General features: G+C 39.8%; 1 protein-coding gene across 2 annotated transcripts in view; it reads right to left on the reverse strand.

Moving 5' to 3' along the window:
• The window catches only part of LOC105394929 (SET and MYND domain-containing protein 4), a 34,210-nt gene extending 23,323 nt beyond the window's left edge, over positions 1-10,887 (reverse strand). Inside the window, exons 1-11 of one of the 2 annotated variants that reach the window (XM_011566853.3) lie at positions 10,614-10,887; positions 10,248-10,506; positions 9,648-9,828; positions 8,932-9,079; positions 7,581-7,742; positions 6,843-6,980; positions 6,521-6,731; positions 6,221-6,416; positions 5,862-5,964; positions 1,801-1,987; positions 1,210-1,357 (exon numbers count right to left, since the gene is read on the reverse strand). In XM_011566853.3, the coding sequence (XP_011565155.3) occupies positions 1,210-1,357; positions 1,801-1,987; positions 5,862-5,964; positions 6,221-6,416; positions 6,521-6,731; positions 6,843-6,980; positions 7,581-7,742; positions 8,932-9,079; positions 9,648-9,828; positions 10,248-10,506; positions 10,614-10,759 (1,879 nt within the window). In that variant the 5' untranslated portion in view covers positions 10,760-10,887. Of the gene's footprint in view, positions 1-1,209; positions 1,358-1,800; positions 1,988-5,861; positions 5,965-6,220; positions 6,417-6,520; positions 6,732-6,842; positions 6,981-7,580; positions 7,743-8,931; positions 9,080-9,647; positions 9,829-10,243; positions 10,507-10,613 lie in introns of those variants that run through there. The other variant, XM_038121939.2, reaches the window with a different exon arrangement.
• Positions 10,888-13,178: the final 2,291 nt, after the last annotated feature.

Below are 13,178 nucleotides of genomic sequence, written 5' to 3' on the forward strand. Positions count from 1 at the left end.
GAACGGTTTTTGAGATATCAGCTCTCAAAGTCGTAAAAAGTATGTCCCCCCCCCCTCTATTTTTATAACTACGGGGTATAAAATTCTAAAAAAAATAGAGGTGATGCATGCTAATTAACTCTTTCAACGATTTTTGGTTTGATCAAAGTATCTCTTATAGTTTTTGAGATAGGTTGATTTAACTGTAATTTTGGTTATTATATTTGCTGCTACGGAACCCTTTGTGCGCGAGCCCGACTCGCACTTGGCCGGTTTTTAATTTGGTTGTGTAATTCAATTTATGCAACCATCTTAGACATTTATTTCGTCAAATCCATACATTATTTGTAAGGTAAATACTACAGCAAATACTCATTTATGGTGCCAATTTTGATATTTAGTAAAATAGCCTATTAGGCACAGTCGCCATCTGTAATTAGCTTTTAGTTTTTCTCCCCATTACGTGTGTGTACGTATGTGTTCGAACACTACTTAAATATAGGTATATATTTATTACTAACTATGTAGGTTTTATGTATTACTAGCTGTCCCCGCGCGCTTCGCTTCGCCTTAAAAAGTTTTCCCGTGGGAATTCCGGGATAAAAAGTAGCCTATGTTTTTTCCCAGGGTCTAAACCGTATGTATACCAAATTTCAATCAAATCCGTTCATTAGTTTTGGCGTGAAAGAGTAACAGACAGACAGACAGACAGACAGACGCAGTTACTTTCGCATTTATAATATTAGTAAGGATTATATGTAGGTATTTACACATCGTTTATACTTTATATTAATGTAGTTTATAAATATCTCTTCTTTTCACACGATACCCATTTTCTTTCTTTCTATTTCCTATCAATTTGGTTGTCTGGAAGAGATTTCTTTTAGTAATAAGGCCGCCGATTGTGCTATTTATTTTCTCTTCATGTTTGCAATACTGTTTCTGTTTGTGTGCAATAAAGAGTATTTAATCTTTATCTTTTATCCTAACTAATATTATAAATGCGAAAGTAACTATATCTTAATCTAATACATCTGTCTGTCTGTCTGTCTGTTACTCTTTCACGCCAAAACTACTGAACGGATTTGAATGAAATTTGGTATACATACGGTCTAGACCCTGGGAAAGAACATAGGCTACTTTTTATCCCGGAATTCCCACGGAAAAACTTTTTAAGGGGAAGCGAAGCGCGCGGGAACAGCTAGTCTTATATACATTTCGTTTCGTCACCTTGCGCCTCCAGATCGTCGGCGTGTTGAAGCTGCAGCCGGGCGGCCTGCAGCGGCGGCTCGCGGCGGCACTGCTGGCACACCGCGCGCCGCCGCGCCCACAGCACCGGCCCCTTGCACGACGGGCACGCGTACGCGCTGAACAACAACTGCAACGAGAACACCCAGTGTTATTAGCCGGATCTCCCACCAGACGATCGAACGCGATCCGATCGCCCGATCCAAGCAGTTTAATATGTAAAAATCCTTGGATCGCGCGATCCGATCATGTTTTATCGTCTGGTGGGGATCCAGCTATTCTCCAGCTAGAGGCTGTATACAGAAACAAAGCGGAAACTTATAAGCTCGTGGTCACAAAGCTGAATATAGGTATACCATTAATTTATTTATACCTGTATCGACTCTGTAACTATCTATTTTCGTAGTGCTCATACAAACCGTAACAGGTTTCAGAATCACTAACTGAGTAAGAAACAAGTATGTATATATTTTCCCATTGCTGGGCAAAAACGTTGAAAATTTTCCACTCATCCCGATTTAACGCGGCTACCTGCCAAGCCAGCAAATATTCGAGAAATAAATAACAACTCACGACAGCGTCTTTCCTGTCGCCGTCAGCGCATGCGGTGCAGTTGCAGTGGAACAGGTACTGCGCCCGGAGGCGCGCGCGCCGGTCGGCTGCCAGCTCGCGAGCGCGGTGCGGCCCGTAGCAGTTGAGCACCTCCGCGCCGGCCGCCAGCTCGCGCCCGCCGCGGATCACCAGCCGGTGCCGGTGGAACCTGACGTGTTAATACAGGGTTAAAAATAAATAAATAAATATGTGGGGACATCTCACACACGGCCATCCAACCCCAAGCTAGGTAGAACCTGTGTTATGGGTGTCGGACAGCTGATATATCTACAAAAATACATAGATAGATAGATACTAAAAAGTATAAATATCAACTCCCAAGACCCGAGAACAAATATCTGTGTTCAAACAAATATCTGCCCCAGCCGGGAATCGAACCCGGGACCTTCGGCTCAGTAGTCAGGGTCACTAACCACTACGCCATTCGACCGGCGCCGGTTAAGAGGATTCAGTGTGATGTATGTGAGTTCCGGTTTTCAGAAGTGTATGGGACACCGTGACGCCGATGCTAGGGGTTCCTGCACACGATGCCGTCTCCGCGCCGTCGCCGCGCATTTACACTGTAGTAGATACGAGCCGCGCGAAGCCCGTGACCGCGCCGCCACCATTGCCGGCATTACCGTGCACGTTCGTATGCGGCCGGTACTGGAATGAATGCAACGACAGGAAGCGAGGGGAACGCGCGCGGTGGCGGGCTTCGCGCGACTCGTGCTACAGTCATAGAATAACGAGACTAGCATAGAATGACAATCTCCTTAGCGGAACTGTAACCATTGTAATGTTATTCTATGCTACAGCGTAAATGCGCGGCGTCGGCGCGGAGACGGCATCGTGTGCAGGAAGCCTAGCGCCGGCTCACCGCGCAGCCGGAAACAATGCTCGCCGCGTCTAAGCCCGGCGTACAAAGCATACTGTTATTTCAACCAAATCAAAATTCAATTTACAATATAATACAACGCAGAGCAGATTTGCACCACTATCACATCACAAGCAAAGACACACTGTTATTGCATACAATAGATAGTTGATAAAAACTATTTCTTATTATACTTATAACATAAGCACAGAGAGTCAATTAAAACACCAGTAGAACATAAAGGTAGCCAGTGGTTAGACTATGTCGCTGGAATTGCATTTTTTTATCACCATCGCTGCTTTGGCCAGTATTTTTGTATCAGCTCATACAGAGCGCCCCGATTGTACCGACGATACTCAAGGTAAGGATTAGACATGATAGCAAATATAGCACTTCGCTCAGAAGTTGGAAGGTAATTTTTATAGTTTTGAATTGTACTGTATTTAACTTTAGGGAGGACATAATCATTTTCCATGACCGACATTTTCCCAGGCAGTTAATCTGGCCGATTTTTCTTTCTTCCTTTTGTAGCACGTGTGCACTGTGCAATCGGGGCGTTCTATTTTCCTCCTACAAAAATTCGGTCATCAATAATTATGAGCGAACACCCTCGTGGTGATATTCTTCCCTTCCTATGAGATTCTAACTTTGTGAGACTATTTGTTTTCGCAGGTGTGTGCAGACCCCACGATTTATGCCAGATGGTTGCGGGCCTAGCCCACTTAGAACGTGGAGTGTGTTCAATAAAAGTTCCCTTGACAGACCCTGTGAGTATTCATGCACATTAGGCTGCGTCTCCGTTAGATATACAGTTAGGCCGAGGAAGTGAAGTCGTGGCTGTTATATTTTATTACGGTTCCTTTGGGATGTCGTGACGCAACGCAACAATGGCCCTATTGCGGCGTATCGCATTAGTATGCCGGGTGATAACAGTTTGCTAGTTTTGCGCACATTCTACGTAATTTGCAGCGTTTCGCGCGCCTAGTACAAGTGAACAGTCGGCCTACTGGGAACGCACCACTCACAATCACACTCAAAAGAATCGCACAGAATTGGTTATACTTAAATTACTATTTTTGACCATCGCGGATAGCTCAGCGAAATTATTTAATGGTCATATTTTATAATAGTCAATGCGCGTTGCAGTCTTAAGTAGCTACGCTTAGCTCAGCAACCAGTGAGTAACTCGCTCTACACCAATAAAAATGAGTACAATACATAATAATATAAAGTATTTTTACAGCAACATAACCATAAACCACGTAACAAAAGACTCATAAGTACTGCTAACATAATATTATTATTTTGATAATTTAAATAGGACACCAGATGTTTCATAAGTGGTATTGTAAGTCGAAAAGTGGGGTACATGTTCAGGATAACCCCCTGAGTCACCATTTCAGCTCCCTGTGCCATTTTCTAACACCCTTTATCGCATTTCAGCCAGCGCCATGCTTGGGCTTCCCTTCTCTGAGGATGGCATATGCCAGGTCATGCGACAACCATCGGCCACCATTCATCATTATAGACGAGAAATTGGCTTACATCAACGTGTCTAGACAAACTGAAACATGCAGGACTAAATTAACCGTAGTTATCTGGTTGTATTGTTCACAAGCATAAAGTCTACTTCACTTGAATATTGAGATTATAGGTATTTATATGTTGTGTATTGTCTCATTAAAGTTGTATTGTATGGTAAATTCAGTCTCTTTATGCGAAGGTACTAAATATAATACTTAATATAATTAAGTATTATACTAATATAATGATGTTGATTCTGAAGGCAGAAATTATAATTTTAACGCTGTCAAACTAAAAAAATTGCTAGCATAAAATGACATTTACGGAAACAATCATAGAGTCGAATTTTAAACAAAGAAATTAAGGTTTTGACGTCTCTAAATTTAAAATTTCCGCCTTCAGAATCGATATCAATATACTACTAAATATAATTAAGTATTTTACATATAATTTTTGTATAAAAGCCTGACTGAATTAATCTGTTAAAGAAATATGTGTGCTATCCAATGATATTATAACATAAAAGAAGGAAGATATGGCATATCCCTCTCAAAGTTGAAGGGTCCAATAAAAATCTATTGACATTTTCATATACAGTTCTCCCATATTAATAATGCGCATGCAAATCTTCGCAAACTGTCGTATTCCCGGAAACACCCGAATCAGTGCCTTAAACAAAGCACTTGCATTTTGATCCTTGTTCGAAAGAAATAGTAGTCAATATCATGTGACACATAATCGAAAACAATTTGGGCCGTCGGTGGCTGTCACCGATCAGTCAAGGGTCTCAAGGTCAAGATCAATATTACTTTTGTGGAATTATAAAGAGCTGCAATTACACATCGTTCTTGTTATTTTTTTCAAATGTGAATTTAATTTCAACTTTAATTATTTTTGACGATGCCATATTATGAGGCACATTTAAGAATAAAATATGCGTCACATTGATAGACTTCACTTTGCCAATAAAGCCACACCCAAAAGACCAAGTTTGTAATTGTAATATTATTGTGAATGATCAGCGCTGTAAATACTTTTGAACTGAGATTTTAATGTAAACATTTTTATTAATGTGAAATAATCAGTGCTGTAAATACTTTTGAACTGAGATTTCTATTTTTTTATATAAACCTGTGTTTGAAATCCATTTCTCCTTATAATATAAACCTTGTGTTTTTCAAACCTTCTTTCATCCATCTTTACATCAGCTTCAGTAAGACACTTGAAAAGTACCTACTGTAACATTTTCGAAGTAAATTTTAATATTATGGAATATTATGAATTATCGAATCAAATTTCGTTACTGATAAATCAATTATCTCTTTTAGCACCAATTACATAATTCTACTAAAATTTCATGAAGAAAATGCACTTAACCACTCTAAATACATAATAGTTTTCTAACGCTCGGGAATACGACCGTTGCCGAACAATGACGAAGATTTCTATGTGCATTATCAATTTTGGGGAACTGTACTTTATATCCCATTCCACGGGGAAAGACATCTAATACAAACAAAAACTACCCTTATTCAAATGTAATAAGGGTTCTGTCAGATGTCTTTCCCCCCGTGGAATGGGATATAGGTTACCATTTCACTCAGAAAATGGTATTCTGTGTAAAAATTAATTAGTATCTTACGTGTTAACGATGTTGGGGTCGCAGGAGTGGTTCATCATGGCCGCAGACGGGTAGATGGCGGTGGCATGCCGAACCTCTCGCTCCGACAGAGTACGGCTTTCTCCTGAAAATATGTATTGGTATTGGTTCCTGTGTTAGATTTTAAATGATTTTCTAACACTAATTTTTGTAACTGTTTCTATTATTATACAATAAAGTGTTAATAAATAAATAAATAAGGCCTTGAATTCATTAATAGTCGGTTCGTGAGTTTGACAAGGTACAAAAGTGTATCACTATTTATGAAGCTGACTGTACCTACTCAACCGCTACTCCCCTATACGTACAATGTATTCTATTCTATGTACCGTGGTACTTACCTTTACCACTATCATCAAATGTAGCGAGGCTTAAAGCTGCATGGCCATTGCAGACTAGCTGACCCAAGCTTCTCAGTATGAAGGCAGATGCGAACAGTTTCACCTGTTCTGAAGACATGGTGCTGGGCAGTTGACTCGCAAGATAAGGAAAGAATGTCGTAAAAGACTCCAGGTATAAAGCTAGCATTGTTGCAGTCTGAAATAAAATATATTATGATATTAAAATTTGAGTCATAAAAAATATAATAATTATGATTGATAGGAAATAAAAAAGATTAAGGAAGGATGTTGTGAACTTACCAAACCATACTGTATATAATCTGCATTATTCATCTTATCAAAGTTTGTGACTAGATTAAACATCCTGTAGAAGGCTGGGGTGTCTTTTTTGTATATTTGTACATTATCGCAGTCTGAGTAGAATTTAAATAAATCTTGGGCATTTGTCTGCTTAGTTTTGGCGTCCTGAGGTAGTGCTGGAAATCCATGGCTAGCAGATACTAGTAATACCCTGAAACATAATCACAGTGATCACTGTTAATATTTCTGCGATCATTTTTCACTGTATGGCTGATGGTGGTGATTATGATATTTTGTGATTGCTATAACATAATCATGTTACCTTAAAGCTAAGTGAGCGATCCCTATGGTGGGGAAGAGACGGCTCTGCGCGCCGACGCACTCGAAGCGGTGGTGTTGGTCCCACGCGGCGTCGCGGCACCGCTCTCCGCAGTACACCGCACGGGAACAACATTTGCAACTGCCAGGAATAATATATAATTATTTTTTGTATCGGGTGAACGAAAGGAGCTTCTTCAAGTGACTTAGCAACTATTCCTTGAATACTTTTTCTTCTTGTCGGGGACAATGACAAGAGAAAGAGCCTATGATTCATGCGCGGGGCAAGACGGAGGGGGGAGAATCGGCTGCTGTTCTGTCACATCTCTGTCTCTGTCTGCAGGTACGAAACTTGCGACGGGTGGAGCGACGGCGGCGGGGCGGCGCGACGGCGATGTAATTCTTCTTCTTCTTATCGTGTCGACGACAAACCAACAAAGTCGCTAATTAAATGCATTAAAAACATAGCGTTGTGCACGAAACAGGCGACGGCCCCGCCCCAAGTTTTGTACCCGCAGACTCCGTCACGTCTCTGTCACGATGGCAGAGACCTCGCCGCGCATACCTCAGGGAGTGCACAATGAACGATTTACTGTTTATGTATTTGGTGATAAAAAGGCGTAAACTGAAACCCGTGTGTAGGTACTCTTGAGGAGATTTATTGTATTGTACCCTAAGCAAAATAAATATTATATACATATTATTTAAACAATACAGAAACAAATTATTTATGTATACTCACGGCACACAATTCACATCACCACGACAGCACTGTTCGCACACGATTGCAAGGTCTCCATCAAGGGGCAACGCGACAAATGCATAAGGGTCCTCAGCAAACAGGACATCGCCTCGCTGAGTGGCCTGCTTCGTCACCACATATCGGCCGGCTGTGTCACTGCGCCTGATTAACAAATAGAGAAGTATATCAGCATTTTTTTAGTATGAACTATTATTAGCTATTGCTATATTTTTTATGTTATTGAAAATAAACTAAAACATATAATATGGTAAAAGCTTGCAAGAGATCAGGAGCGTAGCGGACTGTATGGTGTGGTGATGAATATGGGCCCTGGCGTTTGCTCATTGGAATTAAATAAACGTGGATATTGGTTTGATCCATGTAGCATTTAGCAGAAATGGAAAGGGATGTTTAAAGAATTGTGACAGTGAATACTAAACACCCGGGACCTTCGGCATAGCAGTTAGGGTCACTAACCACTACACCATTCAGCCGTCAAGGACCCACCACTTAGTCAAAACATAAATCGCAGTTTCAAAGTTAGTAAGTAACAAAAACATCACATTCAATCATACACAATGGGTTCTGCTCATCTCGCATAATCTTTATTGACCAAAACTCATTTCGCATAACTCGTATGGTCTAAACTTTTTTGGCCGAACCATCACTTTGCCAAGACTTATGTGGCATAAGGCTCGTTTCCTCTAAAACCCTTTAGGCACAATCTTTAAACACCTAAGTTTCGTTTGCTCAAATTTATGTTCGTCTATACCTATGTATAATCTTGTTTCTCGTAATGTTATCTTAATAAATAATATATTAAGTATGTAGTAAATGTACAAATTGTGGTATTTTTCTCCTACATCCCGAAAATCACGATATTGTATGATAAAAAAATCGAAAGTTAACGACCAATATAATTATTACAAACCCCATGAGATCGAAACCTTAAATAGGTGCGACGACGAGCAAAGCGAGGAGGAGCGTGTTAGGTGCACATGTTCATCAAAACCAAAGCGGAGCGCAGCGAAGCGGAGCGGAGCGTTTTCCAAACAGCGGAAACAATACAAGGCACCAGTTTGCGCTATGTAGGGAGAGGCTCCGTCAAAGTTAAAGCCAAACGAATATTATTACTTTGTATAAACCTATGCCATAGTATTATTAGGCTATTCAAGATTTGGCCATACTATTATTAGGCTAAACAATCTTATGCGAAATAACTTTTTACTAAACGAGATTTATGCCATACGATTTTCGGCGTAACGAGACTTTGACCAAACGTTACTATGCAATACGAGATTAGGCAAATAAATCTTATGCCAAAAAAGGTAGAACCATACACAATACTTACTTCAATTCAAGTACTGATGAGGCTGATACAAAAGCGTGGTTTTCTCCGAGCAAGCAGCTAGATGGTTCTGGTTCTTCAGTCTTTACATTTACTGGACCCAAGATGTCTAATTTCTTCTCTATCACCTTTAGATGTCGGTCAAACTCATCTGTTGAAAAATATTATCCATATTGCTTTCTGCTAAAACTGCTGAAACCTTTCCCGTGGTCGAAACTACTGGGATTGGTGGTTTAGCAGGTTGATTCACTTGTTGTGCATTCATATTGCCGTTGTGAGGTGATTTATTATTAAAATATATAAGGATTCATCATTACAAATTGTTGAAATTTAAAGCGAGGCAAAAACAGAATTTGAGGGTATGCAACTATTTTTTCGAAGTATGAAGAGTTGTTAGGTGAAACTATTTTCACTGATTTGGTCTAATTTCACTGTGATTTTCAAAGATAACACTTTCACAGGTGCCACTGGTGTTGATTCACACTTCACAACAGGTTTTAGCCACAAATTCACAATGTTTTGCATGAAACTGAAATTATTTCCTAGAGTTTTATTTATTAGTTTCCTAGATGACAGTTGGAGAAAAAAATTAAATACAGTAATGATTGAGATAATCATCTAACTAAATAGAATTAAACAAAAGAAAACTGTATACAATTGGCAATTTGCAATTCAATAATTACATAATCAACTACTAGTTATATCCAAAATGGTCTTACTGGCATGAACTGCAGGAAGTTGCAAACTTTCAGCATGCTCTCTGGCTTCTTTTAGTGCTTGCTGAGCCCTTGTTGCTTGTCGGAGCTCAATCAGACAATCAGCCTGTCTCAAGTAAAGCTTATGCTGTTGTTCTCGAGGGTACCTGTTCACTAATGCATGCTCTATATCAGACATACATTCCTGCAAAAATGTTAAATATTAATAAACAGAACCATACCCACCTAGGCTACCCGCTAGGGTTTACCTAGGCCCACCGTGTATGTTATGGTCATGATATAAGGCGATTCACACACATGACTGTGCACCGCTGCAGAGGGCAGAAAAATGACCGCCGCCGCCTCACCGCACAGAAACATTGTGAAAATCGGCAATCCGCGCAATGAGGCGGTGCATATGTGAATCGCCTAACTGCCTTCTAAAATGTTTTTGGGTAAAGATTATGTGATGTATCATACTTCATCATCATGACCCATTACGTCCCCACTGCTGGGGCACGGGTCTCCTTCCAATGAAGGAAGGGTTTAGTTAGGCCTAGTCCGTATCCCTACCTAGATGTATCATACTTACCTACTTTAAAAAAAAATTTGATATTTACCTACCTGGTACCTTTTCAGTCTTAACAGTGAAGCAGATCTGTTTGCGAAAGCGAGGGGAAACATAGGGCCACCGGGTTCCGCATATTGGACACTTTTTGAATAACATTTATAACTTTCTTCGATGTAGTTGTTTCGGAAGTTCTCGTTGCCTTTATGACGCCAGTGTAAAGAAATCTCATCACTTTTAGTCGCTGTATCTAATTTACTTTTCTTCTTGGCATATGATTCATGCATTTGTCCTAGCCATTGAAGCAATATTTTTCTACAAAAAAATTGATAGGTTATTTTAGGTGAATAATACATATGTATGTACAGCAGGTGTTTTTGTATGAGTATTCCATTAGAACAAAAAGTAAATATAAAATTCACCTGATTCCCTCGTGTTTATAAAAATAAGACATCACTTCAATTTCGCTGTCAGTAGTTCTATCTATTTTCTTTTCTTCGGAAGATAATAATAATAACAATAAATCCCACTGCTTGGAACAGTCTTCTGGTAAATTCATACTATTCATTTCTGAAATTATACGGATCTAAATAAAACTAGACTATTTTGCTATTGCTATTGAAACTATTTTCTAATTTTACAATTGGCGGTTTGATTTATTCCATTGTGGACATCTTTTTTTTTCATTTTTTTCTATTTTTGTATTCCGAATCGGCGAAGGCATCATTCTATACTGCCAGTCTTAGGTACAGCCTGGCAAAAAAATTGTAGAAAATAGAAATGTAGGTTTGGTTTCCCAGAATTTTTTTTGGTCAAATAAATTTTTGCTACATTATAATTTATTCATGCCAATTAAAATTATACAACTAAGTATTCATAAACATACAATTTAAATGTACTCATACTAAACTACCTATATATTTTACATATAAAGAAATAAATAAAAATAATAATATAAAATACCATAGACTTACCCCCTTATTCATAGAAAAGTTACAATACGTTTTAACTAATAAACTGTTTTGTCCCTCTCTGTCAAAGAACAAATTGCACTTTGTCGGAGAGGGACAAAACAGTTTATTAGTTAAAACGTTCTGTAACTTCTCTATGAATAAGGGGGTTAGTGTATACTAAGACTATGTAAAATACTTATAATAACACCCTGGCCTGGAAATATTCTACCCTTAATAAACAGGAGTTTATTAAAGGTAGAATATTTATTGCATTCGCGAAGGCCCGACGTATGACGTCGTTAAGGGCCGCGTGGCGGGGTAATCGGCCGGCGCTGCGCTGACAGGAGAGGCCATGGTGGCCAAGCTGGTCGACGGGGTCCCCGCATAGAACAACGCGGACTCGGGTGTACCCTCGGGAAGCGTCATAGCGATCTTTCTTGATACAAAAAAGTTTCATTTCATCAAAAGTTCAATTTTTGCAAGGGGAAATTTTACCGTTTACCATTGGTTTACCATGATTAGGTCTCATGGGACATGTCATTATGAGTTTTAATTCCCAGCAATAAGGGTTACGTGAAGTGACATTTAATAATGAACACAGTGTCTTCATTTTTCTTGCCAATGGATGTAACAATTATCGATAAATTCGAAAACATGGGTTAGAAATATTAATTTTAAATTAATTAGGCATAGTTAAATTTAATTATGAATGATTAATAAACGAAGTCACCCGATTTTCGCTGTACATTTATACTCACGTGACAGGTCGCGAGCTGTATCGCCGTTTTTGAATGAGTACAATGCACTGAAGTTGTCGGGTAAGTGGGCAACCCCACGGTCAGATGGTTTCAAGCCGCCCCTTCGTGCGGCCTCTGACTAGGCTTAACGACTGCTGCCGGAGCAGCAACCGGGACCCACGGCTTAACGTGCCGTCCGAAGCACAGAAGCTTCCAGAAAAGTACCACTTGAAATCGGTAACCCATGCTGCACCAATGGCTGACCGTGTCAGTTGTTACTTAACCTCAGTGATCAGTTACGATTACTGAAGCCAACTCGACTACGGACGCTTCCCAACTATGACCTTTTTTGTCGATTAATAGGTACATATCTACATACCGGTACATCACTATTGCATTTTTTTGACATTGGTTGCTAGGAAACAGCTAATAACAATAAACCATGACCAAATCTGAGATCAAATCCGGAATCCGGATATTCTATGAATTGAAGCTGTCATTTTAGTATGTAAACAAAACATTTTCTATGAAACGAACGCTTTGCCAACTAGATTGAGTCTAGTGGAAATTTAGACTGCAACTAGTTTTTATAAATAGGTGGGCCATTCTGGCCTACCACCCCGGCAGAGGGGAACGTCTGCCTATTTCGTCTCCAGACCATTCATACTCAATGGGGTCCCCGCAACGGCAGCGATGTGGCTCGTTGGTCTTACAGCCTAGTCTCAAACAGACAATTTTTGCTTACATCTATTTTATAAAGATCGGTACCTAAAAATCGGTGTAGTAGATAGTAGTGAGAAGGGAAGTTTAGTGGGCAGGACGAGTGTGTAAACACGGTATTTCTCATGCCATTGCCATTGCCACTCGCACTGAGCTCCCCACAAATGGCGGTTTTTTGGGCAGAAGTCAAACTCTGGCATAGATCAGAATAATAACGACCTCGTTCATCTTTCACACCTTTCACAGTGGATCTCTGTGTTTTTAAACGCATATGAAAACGAGCATTAGTTCTCAAGGGCAAGAGCGGTGGTAGCTCAGTCGGGTAAGCGCCCGCTTCTCACGCCAGAGATGCGGGTTCGATCCCGGCGCCGACATGTACCAATGTCTTAAATGAAAAAAAAAAAAATTAACATAATATAATTTAAAACAATTTTAAACTTAAAGTAACAGTAGGAACTTAATTATAATTTTATCTTAGAAAAGCTTAGGAAGGCAGTTTAGACCTTGGGGATATGCACAAAGGTTCCATTCAATTCCCAGGAGAGAGAGCCAGGTGCAGGTACTTACACCCCCACAG

This window comes from Plutella xylostella, chromosome Z, assembly GCF_932276165.1.
Source record: "Plutella xylostella chromosome Z, ilPluXylo3.1, whole genome shotgun sequence".
Lineage (NCBI taxonomy): Eukaryota > Metazoa > Arthropoda > Insecta > Lepidoptera > Plutellidae > Plutella > Plutella xylostella.